Here is a 24,741-nt window from a genome sequence, read left to right as displayed (position 1 = left end):
TCATCAGAACATAATTCAAACTTAACATGCTCAGTGGTTTCTCGTTAAAGAACAAATAAAAAATTGCACCTGCTGTATACTTAGCTTGCTAAAATTCACCCAGACAAGCCCTTATCTGTGGTGGTAATGTATGGGACCATGTTCAATATCAGCGTGCCAGTAAATATGTTAAAGCCCTCCGTATTTAGCAGCAAGTTAGCGCTTTATAAATACAGCCCTATGTGTGGAAGGTAAGGAAACCCATGTTCAACACAGCATCGTCAGGACGGTATTATGAACTTGCATTGAGACACAATATGGACCTGGAGTTTTGTTTAGGATGATATAACAATGATAACCCAATGAAAACTCCCAATTGCTGCAGCAATAATAATAATAATAATAATAATAATAATAATAATAATAATAATAATAATAAAGGCACTATCACTTCTTGATGCAGTACAACTGTGCCACCTACTGACAAAAATGTACTGTGCTGCTGAAAATTCCAGCAAGTCAGCACTTGGAATGTATGCTACAGGTTTCTTTCTAGATTACCTGAGGGTGTTTAAAGCACCAGCACTTTTACATTAATTTTATTATTTGTTTATTTAGCAGACGCCTTTATCCAAGGTGACTTACAGAGACTAGGGTGTGTGAACTATGCATCAGCTGTAGAGTCACTTATAATTACATCTCACCAGAAAGACAGAGCACAAGGAGATTAGGTGACATGCTGAAGGTCACACAATGAGTCAGTGGCTGAGCCCAGATTTGAACCAGGGACCTCCTGGTTACAAGCCCTTTTCTTTCACCACTGGACCACACAGCCTCCTTTCAATAACACATTTTAGCAGTGTTATTGAAGAAGCTGTTCGAAACCAGCCTACCATCGATGGAATTTTCTACTGTAATTTATGACTGTAACTTAACGACCACATTTTTTTTTTTTACCTATAAACTGCCAAACTTGTTTCTTGTTTTAGACTTGTTTTTGTTCATAAATAACATTATAAATAAGGACATAATTATCTAAATAATAGAGAAACTAATATTTACAAATTGTCAAAACCAAAACAAAGTATTTGTTTGGAGCCTGCTGTCTCGGTTTACATTATTATACAGCACTAAAATCTGACATGCTTCAGTTAGCATTCTTCAAACTGTGCTGGGAATGCGCCGCAGATAACTCCAGTTCACTCGTCGTCCGAAAGATCAATCGGAATAGCTTCCCTCAGGCTGTGGGCGGGGAGCGCACTGTTAGTTTCAACCCGGAACTGTGGAGAAGATCATTCAATCGGCTTGGCTACACAGAAACGCAGGCGACTGTACCGTACACAACTTTTGCAAAACTTTTTTTTTTCCCCCGTAGTTTTGTTGGAGCGCAAAAAAAGAAATAGCGATTCGTAAGCAAATCAAACAGGAGATAAGACTATTGTGATCAGGTAAGAAAACACTATCCTGCCAAAAAGGTTAGGTACATTTCTAAATGTTTTTTTTTTTTTTTTTCTTTCTGTGCGTGCGTGTAAGCGTAACTTTCTGTAGTCTAGACATATCCGGTGGTTCGGACCTGCTTTCTCTCTTGTCGTCTGGTGGTATGGGGCAGTTGTTTTGGAATGTGCGCTGAATGCAGAAGACTACAGTCATTGAAGTGCTTCAGTGCTAGGGTCGGGTTAGGGACAGGACAGCTATACAATATGCACGTTTCTTTTTTCTCCAAACTCGAAATTCATTTTCTTTTTCTTTTTTCTTTTGACAGTGAAGTGTATCGAATTAGAAAGGACAGGTGCGTTTGTTCTTGTGTTTAGCACCAATTAGCCAGCCAGCTAGTACAGTATTGTAGTTTCTGCGTTCTGTTTTTTCTGTTGACTCAATGGCAATATTGGTCAGCAAGTTCCGCTTTTCTAATTAATATTTAATTGAACTAAGTTGTAATTTTCAGTTTTGTGTCTTTTATTATGATTTATTATTTTAGTTGCATGGGAGCCTTGTTCGTGACCGAAGGAGTGAGAGTTATTTGGTTGTAAAAACGTTTGATGTAAGTGTTAGAGTGAGCATGTCAATAGCTTAACCCAGTCTTTAAAAACCTTACTGTTTAGTTTGACTTTTTCATGGTTTATTTTGCACGGCAGGCGTACAAGCTCTTCAGAAGCAGGACATTCTTAAGCAATCAACAGCATTTCACGTGAGGACCTGTTTTTCATTGTTCTGTGCATTGCATGCATGCTTTTCTGGCACATCAGCGCCACAGCAAAATAAAACAGCATTGAAGATGCAGACAATGATTTTATCAACTTTGCTATATTTGTAACAACTTGCTTTAAGGACTTGTCTAAAAGATATTTTTGCATCTGCACTTATATATAATATAGCACATGGTTAAACACCCTAGACCTGTTTCACAGACCCTGATTAACCCTAACCTCCTTGGTATTCCCAGTATATTCCACAATTATTGCAGTTTGGGCTCAAAGTTTGTGAATATGGTCCCAACATTTTGATGGGGTAGCAAGGGTAAGATGACATCACCTCTATCAGGAATGACATCATGTTAGCCGGAGGGGAGGGGGAGTAGCGTTTGATAAAGGTATGTAAAGCGTGCAGTAACAGTAATACCAGGTAATCGTGTGCGACTGGCTGGAGAAGGTGTACCGGGTTTAGAGCTACACCCTTGTTTGCTAAGCTGAAGACAGTCCCACATTTTGCCTTGAAAGGAGGAGCTGCTGTGTGTGCTGTGGGGAGGGGATGACAGACCCCTGGAAATTCCTGCTGTCACTGACGGCAGTGAGGCTCGGGTCACCCTCCTCCCCCCACAAAGATCCCAGGTGTTTATTATGATGAACCCCGCTGCTCTTAGATAACAGAGGCAGGTTGGTTTCAGCAGTAATACATGCATGCAACCAAGCCTTTAGAAAAACCATTTTTTATTTGAAATAGCCACTTTCTCGCAAGCCCTGTGTCTTTGTCTGTAGTTGAGAACGGTTTCATTTGAACTTAGACACTGGTTAAGTCACCACACTAAAGATTCACTTCCAGTGCATCAACCACCTGTCAACTCCAAAAATAGGAAAAACCGATTAAAGTGAAGAGGAATGACGGCATTCTTGAAGAAGTGAAAAAGCTTCTGTTCCAATGCAGTCTCGATGATGGGTGGGGAGGTGACCTGCAATAACGCTGTCATGCCCTGTGTGAGCAGTGGAGGTCTTTGAACTGAATTCTTGTTGCTTGTTGCTGAGTTTCATTGCCTTGCACAACAGCACTGAGTGTGTCATGTACCCTGCATACATATCTATGAGGATTGGATCATTCCATGATGACAGTGGAGGGGGACGCATGTGCCAGCCCTTCACACTCCTACCTCCCTGGCCCCTCATCTCATACCTTTAGATTGTAACCCTGCTCACAATAGACCACGGCTTTTTTAGAAGCTGTCTGTCTGCTGTCCCAATGAGCACAATCAAAGGAAACAAGAGCTGAACTGGGATCTGAAACCTAACCTACAGGTTTCAGGTCTCGTCAGCCAGGAAACATAAGAGTGTGTACCTGTCTCTGTGCAGAGTCTTCTGTGTTTGTGTGAAGGTTTTGTGTCCAGTTAGAGGAAAAACAACTAAATTTTCCTGATGCACTTGACTTAAAACATATTTAAATTCATATGCATTCTCTAAAAGTTGTGGTATTTGTCTACTTGGATAACTTTGAATGTTTCTTAGCAGTGTGTATACGTGTGCTAGTCTGTGTGTTTGTGAACTGAGGCATGGGAATGGAAGGGCTGCATTCGGCTGTGTTTGAGGCATGTTTGTTCGTTCCCGGTTCTCTCTGCAGCTGGTTATGTGAAGTCTCTGCTTTGCTGGCTGCAGGTATCTGACTGGGAGCTCTCCTGTCTTCCAGGGTGAGCCGGAGCAGGGCTGAGGACACACACTGACACTGCTGCCTCACCATGCCTCCCCAGAAGGACATCGTGAAGATCGCTATCCAGATGCCTGGGGCTTACCCCCAGCTCATCGACCTGGACCAGGTAACGGTCCTCACACACGATTGCCGGGAAGCTCAGGGGTCAGCTGTGCATCTTTGGACTTCTTAACATCTTGCACATCTCATTTACAAAGGGGGTCCCAGCAAAGTATCTAAACTATCCACTGCTCCTGAAGAGCAGTTACTGACCCACACAAGTGTCACCTCTCTGAATATGCTGATTCTATTTAAGTGCTGGTGTGCAGCTCCCGTGCGCTGCAGAAGCCTGTGCTTGGGGTTTGCTGAGGGCGGCTGGGCTTCAAAGTGAACAATGTGTAAAACCACAGATCAGATCAGCTGCCACAAAATTGTAGGGGAACTGAATTGAAACATGCTGTATTTGTCCCTTCAGTTAAAAAAAAAAGACAAAACACAATCTTTACTTCCTCTTGTCTCTTGCTATCTCTCTGCTTGTTTAGTTGAAAGTGCTGTATTTTATCATCAGTAGAAGGTATCCGAAAAACCATGGAGTAGAATCAGAGCTTTGTGTGTGTGTGTCTGTGTGTGTGTGTGTGTGTGTTTGTGTATAATATGTACCAGAAGACACTCTGGTTACATCATATTGAACAGGGTCTGCTCTATGGTTTCTTCAAGGTCACTATGGTTTCTTCAAGGCCAGTATTGGGTAAGTGAGGCTGGGAAGCACATCAGCAATCCAACACAATAGCAATCACAACGAGGCTGCTTTGTGATAATGGGATCATTTTTATAGACTTGTGTAGGCTGGCTGTATACATCAATGTTGTGAACTCGCTTTAAATAAATCTGAAGTCTATGCATTATTTTTGTTTTACAGAAAAAACCACTGTCAACAGTAATAAAAGAAGTTTGTGATGGGTTTGTATTTTTTTTTTAAATTATTTCCATTTAACATACTGTGCCAAGCATTGGGTAAACCCATTGATTAAGACTAATTTAGATCTTCCCATGTGAGCACTATATATATATATATATATATATATATATATAAAAATATAAATACATCATATATATATATATATATATATATATATATATATATATATATATATATATATATATATATATATATATATATATATATATATATATATATAAATACATCATATATGTTTTTTGGTAGTTATAGCTTTACATAAAGTTGTCCTGGCAAAATCATTTTAAAGAATTTGAATATACATGAATATTGCATGTATTTAGTAATTATGGCTCAAGTTAATGAGTACTCTGAATCAGCTGTAAGCTGACAGTTTAATAACATGCAGAGCTTCAGTGCTATTGGCAACATAGTATTGTATGTGAAAGCAGGAGCTGGCTTGTGAAACGTACACTTCTAGGAAAGTGAAAATGAACTTGAGAAGTAGTTCTGCATAGTCTCTGCACCCCGGTACAAGACCGGCTTGCATCTCTTATAAATATCTTCTTGTACTGGAGTTTCTAACTTTTGAGCATTAAAGCAGCCTTGTGTGTTTTAGGTGGAACATCAATGCCCCTGAAAAACATGCCCTGCAGTATACTGATGGGATCCAGACCTACATCACCGAATCGGTGAGGCCAGACAGTACCGGGTCACTCAGTTGGTTAGGCTTCATAAACAGCTGTCGTAATGCACCCTGACCTTTCAGCTTTTCAAAGGTGTACTTACAAACCCTTTAAAAATAAACAGCGTTAGCTTCTGTACAGAAGCTTTAGACCTATTGCACTTTTCTCTCATCTTCGTGTAGCTGAATTTGTTTTTTTTGTGCTTGAATGTAGAATAGCGCTTTAAGAAGCAGGTGGTTACAGTGGATTTTCGTTTTTTTCGGGATCAGCCCAGGCCTGCTTCTTACGCCACGTGTGTTGGCTTGAGCTCCAGTTTCAACCCACAGGTCCTGGTGCGTCTCGACACGCGGGACTCGGTCTGAACGGAGGGGGTTCAAACTGCAGAGGTTTTAAACGTTTCGCAGAGCTGGATTGTGAGGTCAGGCGGAGGCTCTTGTGTTTGCAACTCCTAGTGCTGCGCTACATCTTTTAGGTTACACTAAGATGCCACATTCCTCTTTAGGTTGAGCGGGGGTGGGCGGTGGGGAGGGTTGCATCACGTTTTCTCAGCAGGGTAAAAGTGATAATGAATAATAATGTCCCAAGTTTTCCTCGCTCAGTATAGTACAGTTATACCCTGTTTGAGGAGGCAGCTTGTCTACTGTGAGTACTCTGCTCCAGCCCTAGTTCTGTTGTATTGTACAGGGCAGCAGTGTGGAGTAGTGGTTAGGGCTCTGGACTCTTGACCAGAGGGTTGTGGGTTCAATCCCAGGTGGGGGACACTGCTGCTTTACCCTTGAGCAAGGTACTTTACCTAGATTGCTCCAGTAAATGTATTTGTGTGTAAAAAATAGTGTAAGTGTATCTTGTGACAATTGTAAGTCGCCCTGGATAAGGGCATCTTCTAAGAAATAAATATTAATAATAAGATTGTATTTATCACAGCTATTTAGGAAATGCTTGTTTGTACTGTTGTAATACTAAAAGTGACAAACCTTTCCACTGTAAGTCACCATTCATGTTTGTACTGAGACTGCGAGGCTGCTAGTACATTGCACTTTCATACAGGCATACAGGCCCACGAATTCCCAGTTCAATTGCCTTGTATAAAATCCCTGCAAAATCCCCTTATTACTGTATGCAGCTCCCCTCACCTGCATCTCAAAACACTCCCTGTCAACCTGTACCTAACATTCAGAGAATGGCACAGCACAGCCCCTCCTCTGACATGGATAAGATCATTTGATCTGAATGCTGTTGGACTCTGCAAAACCAGCACTGCTTGTTCAGCTGTTAACAGTGGATTTGAATTACACTGCAGGGATGAAACTAAGACTCCTATAGCATAGCGTGTTTCACCCATTCCAGGTTTTAATATGTGCTTGATGAGCCACAGTGTATAGGTAACGAGCTCAGGCGTGTCTTATTAAACTCATTATAAAACCAGGACTGGATCAAACCGCTATGCCATGGGAGTCTTATTTCCATCCCTGCACCGTCTGTTATTAAGAGAACAACGATGAATGTTGGAGTATGAACCTGAGAGCTTCATCTTTATGTTTTGATTTCAGAATCGCTTGGATATCAAGAATGGCAGCATCCTGCGACTCACCACTGCCCCGGTAGGTCAGTCAGACTGGCATTGCTTTTTTAGCATCCTTCCCTGTGGAGCGCTCTGCAGTGTAGAGATATTTTTCCAAGTCTGCTGTGTTAAAATGATTGTGAAGAAAGCTTTAACTGGGGCGAAAAACACGGGATTCCTAAGGAAAGAAATGCATTTTACAGAACTGTTAAAACTGGTAGAAGCTGCATGGTACATCACAGCTCGCTGTCTGGTTCCTGGAGGGCTGTGAGTGGGGTTGTTCTCAAGCGAGTCCTGCCAGCAATTCATTACCTCAAAGCCTCAGTGATGGGCTGAGAGAGCCGAGCGCACCCAATCTGATTCTCATTCCTCACCGCCTCACTAATTAACCAGAAGAGCTGACAAAATAATTACAGTCTGATCCTCCAATGCCCTGTTCAAACACGCCAGCCTTTCATCTCCGGGACTTGGGTTCTAATCCAAAAAAAAAAAAGTCATGTAAGACAACCCTGCGTTTGCCAAATAAAAATGAATGGAATGCATAAGTCTCAATTTTGACAAAACTGATAACTTAGACAAACGCTTCACCGTCAGTAGTGTGTTCCCAGTTCTGTGCCCCTCTGCCACCTGCTCTGCTCCACCTAAGGCAATCATAGAATGGTTTTGGCGTAGTTTGCGTATCATGTGATATTTCTTATGGTGCGTAGCGTGCAGGGATATTGACCACAGATTACGGTGTTTTTTTAAAAAACATTTTTTATCTGATTGCTGACAAAAAAGAACTGTACGGAGAAGGCATTGCTGGGAGCCCAGTTCTCAATCCTCTCTCTCTCTCTCTCTCTCTCTCTCTCTCTCTCTCTCTCTCTCTCTCTCTCTCTCTCTCTCTCTTCTCTTTCTCTCTCTCTCTCTCTCTCTCTTTCTCTTTCTCTCTCTCAGGGTCGCTGTGCTGATCAGCTGTACACAGGGATCCAGAACGTGAACGCTGACGTCAAGTGCGACTCCCTGAAGCAGCTGGCCGGTATCTCCACGGATGTGACCTTCGCCCAGGAGTTCATCAACCGGGACGGGCACGCCCTGCTGGTGGACATCGTGGAGAGAGGCAGCGAGTGAGTCCCTCCGCAATGAAGCAATAGCACTGCCCAGACCTGGGGGCAAATACTATAGCAATTACAATCACTGTTACAGCAGAAGTGTTTGTGGAATTGCAATTACAATCACTGGTACAGCAGAAGTGTTTGTGGAATTGCAATTACAATCACTGGTACAGCAGAAGTGTTTGTGGAATTGCAATTACAATCACTGTTACAGCAGAAGTGTTTGTGGAATTGCAATTACAATCACTGGTACAGCAGAAGTGTTTGTGGAATTGCAATTACAATTACAATGCCATTTTGATCAATTAGTTACAATTATGCTGCTTTAGTAATTATGGCTCAAGTTAATGAGTACTCTGAATCAGCTGTAAGCTGACAGTTTAATAACATGCAGAGCTTCAGTGCTATTGGCAACATAGTATTGTATGTGAAAGCAGGAGCTGGCTTGTGAAACGTACACTTCTAGGAAAGTGAAAATGAACTTGAGAAGCAAGCAATAATCACAGGTACAAATAACTGGTTGAAAATACAAAGATTGAATGACAAAAATATGGTAATTGAACTGCAATCAATCAATTATGTGGTGTAATTACAATTACAATTACAATGACCTTTGTTCAATGTAGTGTTCTAGGTTCAGTGTGAACCTAACCGGAACTGCTAGCAGAAATTGAATGCAGAACTGCTGCCACATACATCATAGTGATACAGTAACACCCAGTTCAAAGGCATTTCAAATCCCGATATTCACAGCACTCTGTGACCTCAACTTCTGCAAACTATAAATATGCAGAACATAGCGGTTTGTGGACTTCATACAGACCCAGTGTGGTGCACATACTGAACTGCAGACTCGAACCTTCAGCTGTGTCCTCTTCAGCCTTTATTGATGTAGGCTGAGGCCAGACGTCAATGACTCATGTATGTGTTCGTCAGGGAGCTTATCCAAGGCTTAGTATTTTAAAGAGTTTATGTAGACGGTAATTTTAGCACCCCATAGGAAGTTTGTGTTTATTATCACGATGCATTTACAATTTCATTGAAGTAAACGCTAACAGGAAATATTTACCACTGAAAGACAAGCCAAATATAGAGAAGTTAGTTGGGGTATTTGCTGTAGAAACACATTCAGAAGGAAGCACATTGAATGAAGCTGTTCCCTCGGATAAAAACAAAACAAAACAAATGAAAATAAAACACAGTCCTAACTTCCTGAATTGAATTGAAGTGAAAGTCATCCTCCTGTGTCTACTCTCTTTATATAAATGGTGTATTTGGTAAAAGCCCTGTCAGTCACTATGAAATGCAATCCATGGTGATCAGGTTCTCTGCAGTGGCAGTACGCTGCATGGAAACTGTCCTCAGTTGTAAGAGTGAAAGCGATGGATTCTCCTGCCCTGCCAGTGGGTTCATTGCCTCTGCCCTGTCGCCCTGGTTCAGTTCTTCGGAGGTGCTTGCTCATGCTTTGAAAGCCTTCATGGAGCTGATGGACCACGGGATCGTCTCCTGGGAGAACCTGTCTGCCGTCTTCATCAAAAAGGTACACGGATCCTTTTTCCATGTCGTCTATATTTGCATCATGTATTCAGCTCTGGTCTGTGATGATGTTTGTGATTCAGTGCTTGTAAAAGCCGAGGTAAAGTGAAGATCACAGTCTCTCTCAAGCAGTGACTGCTGGTTGTGCTGAATAGTGTGGTGGTTTAGTGATGTAGACAGCTGTCAAGGGCATGGTTGATGCCACCTAAAGAGCTAGATTGGAAGTCACGCCTCCAGAGTTGAAGAGACGGGGCCAGTCGCATTGTCCTTCCTCACCCTCTCCCTTGTTCTCAGATCGCTGGCTATGTGAGCCTCAAGGCCGTGGACGCCTCTGTCCAGCAGCTCTCCCTGGCCATTCTGGAGAGCATGGTCCAGAGCAGCAGCAGCCTGTTTGAGCAGGTCCAGCAGGAGGTCACACTGGAGCAGCTCATAGCACACCTGCAGGTGTAAGTACTGCACTGTCCTGGACTGGCCCCATCAATGATTGTTGGAGAGCTGGACACTCTGTCTGGGACACGCCCGTCTGCTGGTTAGGGATCCCAGCTGCTTTTCCACTGCAACCAAACACAGCAGGTAGGATGTCCCAGATGAAGCTTCCAGCTCTCGAATAATCATTCATGAAAAACAATTTACACAAACCCAATCAACAGATCGAAAAATAAACATGACAGAAACACACTTTTCATGTGCAGGGCCTCAGCCCCGCCACAGGAATTTATTCAGTCTTGAACAAAGAAGACTATGTGGCGATCTGATTCAAGCATTCAAAATTCTAAAAGCTATTGACAATGTTGACCCAGGGGACTTTTTCGACCTGAAAAAAAGAATCAAGGACCAGGGGTCACAAATGGAGATTAGATAAAGGGGCATTCAGAACAGAAAATAGGAGGCACTTTTACTCAGAGAATTGTGGGAGTCTGGAACCAACTCCCCAGTAATGTTGTTGAAGCTGACACCCTGGGATCCTTCAAGAAGCTGCTTGATGAGATTCTGGGATCAATAAGCTACTAATGACCAAACGAGCAAGATGGGCCGAATGGCCTCCTCTCGTTTGTAAACTTTGTTATGTTCTTAAGGACCCCAGGCACCTCCAGCTGCACCTTCAGGAAACTGGGGGGCTCCACTGTCAACTTAGATCCTCGCTCAAGTCCACAATGAGAAAATGAGAAGTTACTTAAAAAAAATCAGTACATAAATACAGGCTTTTGGAGCAGTTCAGGTTTCAGGACATGAATAGCCATACAATGACAATGTAATAACTGGGTAATTAGCAACGTTTCCTGTTCTTGCATGATAAGAAAGCAGCTTAGCACAGTGGCATGATCATGCATGTCTGCCCTGGAGCCAGTATGCTTCGTAATGACTCTCCCAAAAAAACAGAAGCAGAGTCCCTCAACATGTTTAGCCAGGCTTTAGGTGGAACCAAACCCAATGTCTGTGCGACTGATAAACCCATTACAGGGAGCAGCCACTTGAGCTGAGCGCCCCCCCTAGGATAGTGTGGGGAAGGGAAGCTTTCTGCATGCTGCAAGCCAGGTTTGCTGCTGAAGATTACAAACCGTGACTCATATTAAAAGCTCCCTGTTGCTAAGTGAAGCCGTCTGCGGTTTTGCTTTATCACAGACAGGCAGGCTAATTAAACAAAGGCACTTCCTGTGTAAAATGGTTTTGTAGGACAGGGAGCTGCTAGAGACCTCCTGGAGAGATTCACAATAATGATGGAATAACATTGCAGATAACATAGCTAATTGAAACAGTGAGCCAATGGGAGTAGCAAGCATTTAAAGAGCAGATTTTAATGAATGTGTTTTGAGGGGAAGAGCTGTTTTATAGCTGCTATCAGTGTTATTTGGTAAAAAAAAAAGGATTTGATCGTGCTGAAGACAGGTGTACGCTCCAGGTTTAAAATCAGTATCTAAATCAATATCTGATTATTGCTAGAAATGCCCACCAAAAATTATACATACAGGCCAAACAAGGAGGTACCGGGCATTGCAGGAGGCAAGGAGGTTTGGGACTGTGGAACGTTGGAACGCTGCTGAGCTCCTGTTGCTATGACTCCCCCTGCTCCCTCTGTATTGATTGTAATGTGTTTCTCCTCCACTCAGTCAGAACCAGCAGATTCAGACGAAGGCCATGGCCCTGCTCATAGCTCTGCTGCAGACCGCTGGGGATGGGAAGAAACGGGTACGAGGCACTGCCATCTGCTTTCTCTCCCCTTCCCTCCTAAATTAGGAGTTAGTTCAGGAATGGAGGAAACACTGAAAATATGGCCCAATATGTTATCAGAGCACTTGTACTACAGTCCAGTATTCCTGCTGCCACCACCTGGTCATTAGCTGGCATTGCATTTCTATGTTCAGTTCGTTAAAAATACAATAAAGTTCAGTCTCCTACGTTACTAACAAGCCAGTGTAGGCAGACCACAGTGGAAAACGTTTAGTTTGGTTTCCTTTAATGGCGGCTGCTTGACGTTTGCTTTTCCATTTTTAGGAAATGATTGAATTTCTAGGAAAGAAAAGCCTGCGACAGTACATCAACAAGGTGAATATTAAACTGAGCGCCAAACTCTTCCTGATTGAACTCCATTCTGGTCTACATGTTGTTTCATTTCGTTTGCTTGCAAAGACAGTAAAGATGAAGCCTGCACCCCTAGATTCCTCAGATGCCTTCTCTGTTTGTATTGTTTAACCCTCAGAACATTATCCACACCTCGGGGGCTGTGGGGGACGAGATGGCTCATTACCTGTATGTGCTGCAGTCTGTGACCCTTAACACCCTGGAGCCCAAGATGAGGACCCCTTTGGACCCCTCCAGTCAGGTACCCCCCTCCGTACCGCCTCATGCAGGGTGCTATCCAGTGTCTGGACAGTAGAATCAGGCAGACCTAGTCAGAGCTGAGGGATGGGAGCCAGTGGTGTAATGGTTACAGATCAGATTGGAAGCGAGTTATATGTGTTTAATAGATGGATAAATATAAATGCATAATAATGATCGATCATAGATGACTCTGTTTTGCACAATGGAAACACCTGCTAGGAGCTTGCAGCTTCAGGGAAAGAGAGAGAGGGGTTGAACGCACAGTGCCCCCTGCTGACTGGATTAGGGGACCCCATTCACCCCGTGTTTTTTTTCTGTCTCGCTCTCTCTCCCCTCAGGAGCAGCGGGACGTGCTGCACAGGCTGAGGCAGCTGGCGTTCGAGTTTGACAGTGAGGCCAGCCTGACCACCGAGAAGAGACACTCGCTGTGCGCCAAGGAGTTCAAGAAACTGGGCTTCTCTGTGAGTCACCGGGACGCAGGGGGTACAGGGAGAGAGGGGGGAGGGCACTTCCTCAGCTCCCATAGCACAGGATATTGAGACCTGTTCATAAAGTTTGAGCTCATGAGCCACTCCAAGAGGTCCAGACCGTTACATAATTCAGTGACAGGCTGGAGCAGTTCTCTTAATATTAATCTTGACATTGTGAGGATTTGAGTGGAGGGAATTCTGGGTCTTGTAGTCTTCTTCTTCCAGGAAGCACTGTGTACCAAGATTCCATTCAGACACTTCTGATGTTGATCATCGAGGTGAATTCTGGGTCTTGTAGTCTTCTTCCTCCAGGAAGCACTGTGTACCAAGATTCCATTCAGACACTTCTGATGTCGATCATCGAGGTGAATTCTGGGTCTTGTAGTCTTCTTCCTCCAGGAAGCACTGTGTACCAAGATTCCATTCAGACACTTCTGATGTCGATCATCGAGGTGAATTCTGGAATCGAACACTCCAGAGTTTGTTTTTGGGGAACTGAAAGTTATTGTTGTTGGTTTGTGCGCACAAGCCTTTTTATTTCTGTAAGCGTGTCTCATTCAGTATTTATTTTGTTTATTTCTCACTCTTCAGAACAACAGTAACCCGGGTCTGGATCTGAACCGCACCCCTCCTGGACTGCTGGCCCTGGAAACCATGGCTTACTTCTCCTCGCGGTACCCCAACGCATACAGCAGGGTGAGGGGACCAGCTGCATACAGGAGACAGTACAGAGAGATTGTGTGATTCAGTGTGTGGGCGTCTCTTGAGCAGCCTGAGGCTGTCCAGATTGTGTAGTGGTGTGGACCGCTGTTCTCCGAGGGCTGCGTTGAAACTGTCGGATCAGCAGATCAGATGGGTTAGAGGCCAGGCCTCTACAGGTTGAAAAGGTAGTGCATTAACCCTGCATGGTGACTGTGCAGCTCTGCAGCACCAAGCCACTGAGAACGCTTTCCCATCCGGCTGGCAAGCAGGTGGTTAAGAGTCTCGGTAACTGAAGAAATTACCTTCCTAGTCAGCCCTCTGGGCAAACCTCTCCTGACAGATGGTGCCTGGGAATGGGCTCTGTGTGCAGTGAAGCCGATAGTGAGAGGAAGGCAGGCAGGGAGGGGAAGCCTGCAATCTGCTCCCTGACTCTCGTGCCACATCAGGATGCCATTCTGCTCCTCCGCACCACGCCCCAGCGGCTTGCCTTCTCGCTGCTGCATCACCTCTTTCTTTAACCCAATCCTCTCCTCCAGGCAGCTGATCTCCCTGTTGAAAGTCAGACGCATCGCTCCCAGAGGGGAATCCCAGCCAGGAGGGGGCTCACAGTGTGTGTGTGTGTGTGTGTGTGTGTGTGTGTGTGTGTGTGTGTGGAGGGGTTGTGTTAATAGGGCGCTCCAAACAGCATGCGGTACACCGTCACTAATCTGACCCAGTTGAGTCACTGATTGTAATCTGTACCACGACTAGAAGTTCATGTGCTTTATGTTCTTTGATACTTATGTGCCATGATAAAACAGTAATACCAATTTGACTAAAATGTTCACACACTTTAGTATAATCATCATATTGGAGTTTAGTTTCTACAGCTGCTATAAACATGCAGTTCATTAAGGTAGCAGGCTCCAGATTATAGGTCAGTTCGGATTGGTGGGGTTCGTCCAAGGTGGAGGCTGCAGTCCAACCAATAGTTCATTTTCTTATTAAGGATACAGCCTTTTACAACGTTCCTAGATATTAACTCTGGCCTCTGCAGGTTCAGCATCATTGTCTGTGTTACCTTCTCCTGCTATATTTTTCACACTAAATTTGAAAGTTGGAAACATCGGTTTCACACCTGCAGTGTTGTGACTGAAGCCGGGTTCGATCCCTTGGACTTCAGAGATAAAAGGTCACCTTAGTAACCCATCAATGTACCGAACACTGCGGTTCACTATTGACTCCCTGTTCCTCCTCCTCCTCTCCCCAGTTTGTATTGGAGAACAGCAGCCGGGAAGATAAACATGAATGTCCGTTCGCCCGGGGCAGCATCCAGCTGACCCTGATCCTGTGTGAGATCCTGCGCATTGGAGACCCCCGTGAGTCTGGGGGAGGGGTGGAGGGGTGGAGGGGTGGAGGGGTGGAGGGGAGAGTGCTGCTGCTACATTCTCCTCTGCAGTTTCTTTAGCATGCCTTATCACACAGTACAGGTTTTACACATCAAGGATGTTGTGCCATCCCAACCGTCTTCACACGATTTCCTTTGGATTCACCCGCAGCCTCAGAGACCGGGCAGGACTATTACCCCCTCTTCTTTGCTCAGGATCGCCTCCTAGAGGAGTTGTTCTGTATCTGCATCCAGCTGCTGAACAAGACGTGGAAGGAAATGAGGGCCACGCAGGAGGACTTTGACAAGGTAGGGGTTCAGTTCTTACCTCTTACTGCTAGTCTATGGGATTAACTCAACTAGAACACAAATCCTTAGTGCTAAGCACTGGCCCACACACTGCCTCCCAGTCCCTCAGCTCTGACCACTAAGATAAGTTTAGTTTATACATTTTGAAGGGACGGTCCTCAAACACAGAGCTGTGGCGACTCGTTCTGCTGAATGAATCCAGGTAATAAACTGGTAACCTCGTGACCCTGTGAGTGCTGCTCACTGAGCCACGAGGGACTGCTTCATTGTAAGGGCTGCTCGACTGATCTGTTTGTTTGTGACAAATCTCCTAATCCCTGTGAACGCACTCAATAGACCAGGACGAGCGTGCTGCCTTTTCACCGTGGTATTAGCTGAACAAAAAAACCTGAGGCAGGGAATGCTGGGATGAACGAGGGCGAGAGAGGGGAGGGGGGGGGGGGGAGAGGCGTGTTGGAGTTGGCTTTGTTTATATAGGCAAAAACAATTTAACAACCTCATATAAAACGAAGTTCAGACCTGCATCGCCGATGCTGGGGAGGGAATCGAACGGGTTTGATTCCTGTTCTGTGTTCTGATCCTGCTGGTGAGCACAGGAGAGCTGCTTGCCCAGGTGAGTGGAGCCTGCGCTGGGAAGGGGTCGGCACTGATGGGGGGGTTTGTTGGATGGAGTAGAGTGGAGCTCATATCCCCGCAGGATGTCAAAGTGCTTTGCAAACATTGTAGGTTAATCACCGGACTCCACACAACTGCACCCAAATAACAATATTGAACCAACAAGCTCTTTCTCTGCCCTGTAGAGCGTATTCCTGCCCTCGTTTTACACTTCATTCTAAGGCGTGTTGGATTTCGGTTTGGTTCAGTATTATTCTGACTGCTCATGAAACATTTAGTTTGTAACAGAGATTTACCAAACGCTGAACTGGGCTGCTGATAGTCGGAAATTGAGTTTGAAATACACTAGAAATCTTATTGTGCGTTCAGCATTGTTGTTTGTCTGTAATAACGTGCCAACAGGGATGTTGGTATCATATAAACTTGATGGCAGCTTTGGGTTCTTGAATATACTTATCCACAGGTATTCAGAAACATGGTGAGGAAATGAATCCCTGCTCTCCGTAACTCTCCCTGTCTCTGCCTGGAGAGAGAGCCCTCTCTGCTGTCCTCCTCTCTGATTGTCAGGATGACGCTGCCATTGGGAAGCCAGGCACACACTGGGGTCCTGCGGGCTGGAGGAGGGGGGACTGGGCTTTGTCAGTGTCTTCTGCAGCTCTGGGGTAAACACAATGCATCCAGCCTCTTTTGTGCGTGGATCTGTTGGCAGAGAGATCAAAGGGAGTGAGACAATCGACTCCTAATAAAAAAGACAGATTAGCCTTGGTAGCAAGCAGGGTCGGAATAGGATCTGCTGCCTCTTCGTTGTCGCCGAGGTAAAATCTTTTGCTTTAATTAACTTGATTTCTAAATGGTACTGAGTCTGGCTGCGCCTGTGTGTGTGCGTGTGTGTGTGTGTGTGTGTGTGTGTGAGAATGTGGGCATTGTGCAAGATGTATTTGAATGAGGTTAAGGCTGAGTAACAGGTGGATAACGGATTCTTGTGAACTTGCTTTGCAGATCAGGGGCTGCCATGGAAAAGCCCTGTCTCCCTGATTTTATGAGATATCAAGCTAAATGCACCTCAGCTGTTTTGTGCACTTGGCCAGAACTAGAGATTGTGTGGCGTGTTGATTAGAGAATGCTGTGAAAACCCTGCTGAATCAGCTGTACCTTGCTTGCACGTTGCAATGATCTCTTTTAAAAACCACAGGGGTTGACTGTTCTGGCAGCAACCTTGTTTGCATATAGTTTTTTTTTTATTATTTGGAGCCCAAATAGAAAAAAAAGTGTCCGACTTTTTCTACCTAAAAACAACTAAAGGTTCGTTTTATTCAGGTACTTTTCATTTTGAAGAGTACGTTATTTCTGTAAATGAAATATGTCACTCTGTACTCTGTTGAAACTGCTACAGCCATCTGCCTGATAGTAATCCAGAGTCTCTGTTATATTGTCCGATGATTTTACCAGGGAAGAAGAGCTGTAAAAATAAACAATTGTGTGTGCAGTATAAGGAATATACTATATCGAGGAATGGGGTTTTAAGACTTCTAAACATTGTCTTAGGTTAAACAGTGCTTTGAACATGGGAATAAATCTCTAACCAGCTCTAAAACCGCCAGCAAAAGATTTCATGAACATCAAACTCGATTTCATCAAAAAGGGCTTTACATTTTTTTTTGATAGGGCCCAGTGTTTGGTAATTAAATCAATGTTTTGTTTACTAGCGAAATCATTTTCTGTGAGAAAAATACAGTATCTGCATTTCCTTCGCTTTATAAAGTGGGCAAAAAAACCCCAAAAAACCCTCACCCTAAAACAAAAATAGTTGCTATGGAAACCTATAGCTGCCTAGACAAAAGATACCAAAAGCAAGGTCCTGGGTGCATTTTATTTGGTACACTAAAGTGCTTTTTATCGCATGGAATGTCAGAGAGACAGACTGACAGACAGGCTGCAGAAGGGCACTGAAGAAGGGCACAGTCGGGCTGTGGGCTTGATCTCAGGGTTTAATGTCAGGTTCAAGCGGGTTTCATCGTCTTAAGTTTTTGTTTAGCAGCTCTTTATGATTCCTGTTGAAATTTCTCCGAAGTTTACAAAAAGATTTAAAACCTACCCTAGGATTCAATTTGAGGAGCCCTAGATATAAATATACAGTGAAGCGTTGTTGATTGTATAAAAATGACATAATGGCCATGATGAATAAACTCAATCCAGACCAGTAGCCTTCCACATACTCCGCTGTCACTGTAGAGGTGCTTGGAAGCAGTGGTGTAGTACCGGAACACACTAAAATAGTGATTTTCTTCAACAGGAATTATTATACCAATTCACATTTTATTTGTGTACTGAACTTCTAGTAACACATACACTAGGTAATGCATTCATCTCATTTCTACAGGTATTTCCACAGAGTTTCTTTCTCCGTCTTGCTGAATGCTTTACTTTATTTGTGTGTCTATGTGATCAGCGGCAGGAGGATGATGTCTCAGCCAGGTTTTGGCCCAGCTGAGAGGATTCCACTGTTGCCGTTGTCTTCGTCAGCATTTTGAGCCTTAGAAGTTCCTAATACACTTTTTATTGCTTCAAGAGGACTACTGACTGAATCAGACAGTCATGTGACTTAGCTTGACTATTCTGCACGTTCACTACTGCTTGTAAGAGGCCAACAGCAGACAGGACTTCAAGTAACAGTTTTTTTTTGATAATGAATGCATGTTGACCTGTTTGTTTTCTCCTGTTTTACGAATTGATATTTCATTAAAGATCTCGTAGCAGCCATCTGTATCTGCCTGTCCCAGCCGGCTCTAGTTTGTTTTTCACAGCTGCCCATCACTTCCCACCCTGCTGTCTGCAGGCTTTGGTTCACAGTGATCAACCTTTATCAGACTGCCTGGCCTTGGGATACAGGATGTTTCAGTGACATGCTGCGTTTGTTATGTATTTAGGTTAGTAAGGGAATCTGGATTGCCCTGTAATTCAAACGTGCAGCAGGATAGCTTTGTATTCATTTACCAGGGTGCATTTGCACAGTAGTCCTGCAGCTTGCTGTGTCTTCTCCATGCATACACTATGCCTTTATCCTGCTTTACATGCTTAACCATGTATTTCACAGTGCTTTACCATTGCATCATCTGGGCTGCACTATGCTTGCCAGTGCTTTCCTACACTGTGCTGTGCTTTGCTGTGCTATACTGCATTAAACAGTGTGGAGTAGTGGTTAGGGCTCTGGACTCTTGACCGGAGGGTTGTGGGTTCAATCCCCAGTGGGGGACACTGCTGTTGTACCCTTGAGCAAGGTACTTTACCTAGATTGCTCCAGTAAAAAAACCCAACTGTATAAATGGGTAATTGTATGTAAAATAATGTGATATCTGTATAATGTGAAATAATGTATAATGTGATATCTTGTAACAATTGTAAGTCGCCCTGGATAAGGGCGTCTGCTAAGAAATAAATAATAATAATAATAATAAACCTGGGTGGTGTTCAAAGCTATATACTGCAGTGGTTCCACATGCAGGCTGTCTTGTTGCCTGGTGTGGAGCAGGTCTAGCTTGGTCTGCCGTTCAGGATGTATTGTGACTCTCTGGCATCGGTGTATGTCTAAACATGAACTGCAACAACAACAGTACAAATAGCATCAATCTGCAAAGCCTCCCTGCGCCCGGCTCTGTGCGCGCTGTTTCAATGACAGTTCCTGTGGAGGGAGGGAACAGATGATGATGTTTCCAGGGGAGACGGGTTTAATGGGCTGTGCTAGTTGCCTGTGTCAGAATGTTTTCCAGATTGCAGGTCTCACAAGAGAAGCTTGGAGCCATCTGTACCCAGCGTTTATCATTGATACAGTGCTGTGAAAGAGCAGGATCAGAGATTCCTGATGCAGGGTTATTGGAAATAGACAATTTCATCTTTAATGTTGTGCTGTGTCAGGTATCTGGTTTTGTCTACAATAATATCTCAAACAAGTCTCATTTTATAGGTTACATATATGAAAAAAAAATGCATTTAAACTTGTGTGAATTGATCCTGTTCATGTCTGTGCTCAGGTAAATGCATTTAAACCCATGTGCATCGATCCTGTTCATGTATGTGCTCAGGTAAATGCATTTAAACCCGTGTGAATTGATCCTGTTCATGTCTGTGCTCAGGTAAATGCATTTAAACCTGTGTGAATTGATCCTGTTCATGTCTGTGCTCAGGTAAATGCATTTAAACCTGTGTGAATTGATCCTGTTCATGTCTGTGCTCAGGTAAATGCATTTAAACCCGTGTGAATTGAACCTGTTCATGTCTGTGCTCAGGTAAATGCATTTAAACCTGTGTGAATTGATCCTGTTCATGTCTGTGCTCAGGTAAATGCATTTCTAAGGGATTCTGTTCAAAGAGACACCAGTCACATTCTGGCTGGTGTTGAGCAGGTCTAGGAACCTATAATAAAAAATGAAACTACTCCTAGTGATTTGTAATATAATAACACTAATGTACTAGAACACCAATAATGATATACTGCAGGGGTGGCTAACCCTGGTCCTGGAGAGCCCCAATCCTGCAGCTTTTCTGGGTCTGTTTAAATCATCAGTGGCTAAGACCTGGAAAAACTGTTAGTGTTGACCAATTAAGAAAATAATTGGTTTAATTAGTTAATTGAGAACTTGGCTGGAACGAAAACCAGAAGGTTCTGACGTGCGTTGTGTTCCGCTGTCTCCCAGGTGATGCAGGTGGTGCGGGAGCAGATCACGAGGACGCTGTCCAGCAAGCCTACCTCCCTGGACCTCTTCAAGAACAAGGTGAACGCCCTGAACTACAGCGAGATCCTGAAGCTGAGGCAGACCGAGCGGCTGCACCAGGAGGAGACCCTCGCCCCGCCCGTCCTGTGAGTACCGCCTGCTGACTCCTGAGTGCACGGGACTGGAAGGGTTACTGCCCTGCACAGTGCAGTGCACAAATGACCTTATTCATACACAGTTAGCGTGCTGTAATCTATTGCATCTCTACGCACCCACTGGCATGCTATTGCTGTCAGTATACAGCACAAAGCAAAGAAGGTGGGACCCATGATCACAAGGAGAATGCTACAGGCTCTTCTCATTCACAGACACAGCGTTTATGTGTCAAAGCAGAGTATATTAGTAATAATTATGAAGTAACTGTTGCTTTTCCCTTAAGTTGTTCATATTCTTAGAAAACAACAATAACAGCTTCTACAGGTTAATAAGGAAACAATTCCTTCTGATAAAGTAACACCATTAAAGGCAGGGATTGAAATAAGACTCCCATTGCAGAGCAGTTTGATCCACTCCTGGTTTCACTGTAAGTTTAAGATGACGCACCTGAGCTTGTTACCTATTAACACTGTGGCGAAGCTCGTAGTAAAACCTGGAATGGATTAAACTGCTATACAATAGGAGTCTTATTTCCATCACTGATAAAAGGTGTAGTCACTTTCAGTACTGTGTAGATACATAGAGTTGTGTGATCTAGGCTCTAGGCCTCAATATTAGTTCCAATGAGTCCAATGTGTGTGGCTGGAGGAGGGAGCGGTGCAGTGACGCTCTGTGATTGCTCCGGCAGGGAGCTGAAGGAGAGGCTGAAACCGGAGCTGCTGGAGCTGATCCGCCAACAGCGGCTCAACCGGCTGTGTCATGGGACTCTGTTCAGGAAGATCAGCAGCCGCCGGAGACAAGGCAAGTACCGGAGAACAAAGGGATGCGCGCGGCTCCCTCTGCGTTTCAGGAAACTGGTTATGTCGCGGTTTGGCCATGTTAACTTTTACTGTTCTTTGAATAGCGCACAGGCATCAGAACAGGGATGGGCAACTCTTTGTTCCAGTCATATTCTTTATTGTTTAACTGACCCAATTAAACCTGCATCCAGATAAGCAGAGTGGCCTGCCAGGACCGGAGATGCCCATCCTTAGGTTAACCCTTCCAGCCCTGAATTATTCTTGTCGAGCTGAAGAAGGAACTCCTTCATTGAGTATACATGAGAACTGGGCAATTTATTTTTTAAGGTTTAATGTGTCTTGGAGGGAGCGTGCGCCCCAGTTTTCTGCTCGCCTTCCTATTGCGTGTTGCCTTGCTGTTGCAGACAAGCTGTGGTACTGCCGCCTGTCGCCCAATCACAAGGTGCTGCACTATGGGGATGTGGATGAGGAGAGCGAGACCCCGCCCATAGAGACCCTGCAGGAGAAGAGTGAGTGCCAGCACAGTGGGGCTTTCCCACGTCCTTGAAAACACAGTGAAAGGGGTTCTACTCTACTCTATTTTATTGAAGTCACAGCCCCCACCCTCACAACTTTAACTTATAAATGTAACCATACCTTATGAATGCATTGTCTACCCATAGACTGCCTTTGCAACTGGCAAGTTCCATTCTGGTTTCACATGCCTTCCAAATCTGCATGACTTACAGCGACATCTCCCCACAGTGCAACAGGAATATTATACTCTTTCTGAGTCTGTCTTCTCTCCCTCTCTCCTAGTTCCTGTGGCTGACATTAAAGCCCTGCTGACTGGCAAGGATTGCCCACACATGAAGGAGAAGGGCTCAGGAAAGCAGAACAGGGTGAGCGAGACACAGCCTAAAACCGAAGGGTGTAGGGGGCCTCATTTCCAACCTCATTAGGATGCCATTGAATGAGCCTCCATTGGAGTCTGCTTCTCTCATGTAAAACTAATAAGACTCCCATTGCACAGCAGGCTGATCCATTCCAGGTCTTACTAGGAGTTTCAACCCCAGTTTATCTGGGGTAACAGGCTCAGGTGAGGCTGGTTAAGCTCACAGTAAAACCTGGAACGGCTCACACTGCTCTGCATTGCCATGTCTTAGTAATCTGTCTCTTTCTATAGGAAGTCCTGGACCTGGCTTTCACCATTACTTATGACTTGGAAGAGTACCACTTGAATTTTGTTGCATCATCAAGGACTGACGTGAGTAAACTGGAAATCAAGTTGTAATTCTAAGACCCTTCCCTAGATGTGAATGAAAGTGTGCCACCTGATAGCCAGGCCTCGCACAAACCATGCTGCTGTCACTGACGTGTTGCCCCTGCCCCTGTCCCTGTCATTGTCCCTGTCCAGTTCTGCCTGTGGACGGATGGCCTGAATGTCCTCTTGGGGAAGGACATGACCAGCGAGTGCACGCAGAGCGAGCTGGACATCCTGCTGTCCATGGAGATCAAGCTGCGTCTGCTGGACCTGGAGAACATCCCCATCCCCGACGCCCCCCCGCCCGTGCCCAAGCCCCCCAGCAACCTCCACTTCTGCTACGACTTCAGCCAGACCGAGCAGTAGAGGAGGGGGAAGAGACTGCACTGAGTAAATATTACAACCCACACCTAGGGATTCGTCCATCACTGAGTCCCATCCCTTCAAACTGCTAGTGTGAATGGGGACCATTTATCTGTACAGGGGGGACAGGACTCTTCTTTGATTGATTATAGGCGGCTAATGTGTCAAAATTGTTTGGAGGTGACGGGGTTCATGAATGGAGGCAAGAGGGGGAGCTGCCTATAGAAGAATGGACACTACTGATAACTCCACTCCCTTCAGCACATTCACAGTGTATCTGTAACCCACGATGGTTATCTCTCTCTCAAAGGTACATGCTGGTACTGACAGAACCCCTCTCATAGGGGAATAGCCAGCAATTTTTTCCCCTATGAGTAGCAGGATATATTATTATTATTAAAGTGTTAGGCTTTATTTAGCCTATTGTGCATAATCTAAAAAGAGCATGTAACTCGTATTAACACCGCGCGTTTACTGTTAGAAAAATGTGTTTTTTTTTTTTTTTAGTGAAAGCGATCATAAGAATGTTTAATTTGTGCAATAGGATTTTTATTTTTCTATAACCAGAGGTGGGAGTAGAAACTGCACTGAGCTACATGACTGACTACTAGAGCAATGGACTGACTCCATGGCTAATATTGTAACCAGGCAGTCTAACTGTTTGCTGCATTGGTTCCAATCTGTTCCTACTGACGTGGCATACGATTCAGCACCCCTTTCTAAGATTCTGAACTTATAAGATGTACCCCGCTTTGTACACTTTGTAGCTGTGACACATTAGCCCTAATGTTACCCCACTAAATGAAATCACCTCTACTCTCCATATTAACACGCACCTCAAAGAAAAAAGAAAACTGATAGATTAGCATTAATTACTGTACAAATTTGAAAATGTAAAGTGCTTGTCCTACTGACCCGCAGCCTCACATCAGTTTAAACCCAGTCAGCATTGTGACATGGAAACTGAAGTACAGTCAGTCAGCCCTTGCTGTCTCTAACCTTCCCGATCATTTCAAAACATTTCACATTGTTAACTGGAACAGCACACAATCACCAGATTGTCCACTGTGCTTTATTTTGTTCAAAACAGAATTACCTCCCGTTTGAACATGGTACTGACTACTATTTGAACCAGTCAAACCCACTGCAGCACACTGAATAAATTGGCTATTCAAGCTATAGTGCAAGGATTTTAATTTTTTTAACTACTTTAAACGAGAAAAAAAAAAACACACACACACACAATACCCCATCTCTGTTGCCACTGACCTCTGTTGTCTTGTGTGTATGACGGTACATTGATCGCCACACTAAATATTCAGTCTGTATTAAGATCACTACCATAGCCAGGTAATTAGTTTCATTAAAACCATCCAATTCGTTTTCGACTCTCTTTTCAACCAGGCATATTGGGGTGTCTCAAATATTTTGCAAGTCACATTTTGTCATATACATTTCAAAAAGTGAGATTGTTCTTGATATT

At 44.2% G+C, this 24,741-nt stretch overlaps 1 protein-coding gene across 7 annotated transcripts; it reads left to right on the top strand.

Annotated features, from left to right (window-relative positions):
• Positions 1–1,186: 1,186 nt before the first annotated feature.
• LOC117425936 (engulfment and cell motility protein 3-like) lies at positions 1,187–24,741 on the top strand. 7 transcript variants are annotated; one of them, XM_058993836.1, is made up of 23 exons: positions 1,187–1,427; positions 1,958–2,020; positions 2,115–2,167; positions 3,871–3,997; positions 4,790–4,830; positions 5,448–5,520; positions 7,065–7,115; positions 8,012–8,181; positions 9,610–9,709; positions 10,000–10,151; positions 11,814–11,892; positions 12,199–12,249; positions 12,404–12,526; positions 12,864–12,986; positions 13,587–13,691; positions 14,947–15,055; positions 15,236–15,372; positions 20,679–20,842; positions 21,541–21,653; positions 22,057–22,161; positions 22,451–22,533; positions 22,818–22,898; positions 23,049–24,741. In XM_058993836.1, exons 4-23 carry the CDS (start codon positions 3,920–3,922, stop codon positions 23,259–23,261), a joined length of 2,151 nt encoding a protein of 716 aa, XP_058849819.1. In that variant the 5' UTR covers positions 1,187–1,427; positions 1,958–2,020; positions 2,115–2,167; positions 3,871–3,919; the 3' UTR covers positions 23,262–24,741. The 7 variants fall into 7 exon arrangements, with proteins under 7 accessions (XP_058849819.1, XP_033899149.2, XP_058849820.1 ...); XM_034043258.3 differs by lacking the exon at positions 1,958–2,020; XM_058993837.1 differs by lacking the exon at positions 1,958–2,020 and having other exon boundaries at positions 3,840–3,997.

The sequence above is a fragment of the Acipenser ruthenus genome, chromosome 20 (genome assembly GCF_902713425.1).
Source record: "Acipenser ruthenus chromosome 20, fAciRut3.2 maternal haplotype, whole genome shotgun sequence".
Classification (NCBI taxonomy): Eukaryota; Metazoa; Chordata; class Actinopteri; order Acipenseriformes; family Acipenseridae; genus Acipenser; species Acipenser ruthenus.
Note: the sequence above shows the minus strand (reverse complement) of the source record. Positions and strands in the feature narration are given on the sequence as shown.

Excerpts from the sequence above, each read along its gene's own strand:
- LOC117425936 (XM_034043257.3), top strand. The coding sequence starts at position 3,920 with ATGCCTCCCCAGAAGGACATCGTGAAGATCGCTATCCAGATGCCTGGG. Across the intron at positions 12,250-12,403 it reads TGCGACAGTACATCAACAAG|AACATTATCCACACCTCGGG; the intron begins GTGAATATTAAA and ends TTTAACCCTCAG. Across the intron at positions 12,527-12,863 it reads CTTTGGACCCCTCCAGTCAG|GAGCAGCGGGACGTGCTGCA; the intron begins GTACCCCCCTCC and ends CTCTCCCCTCAG.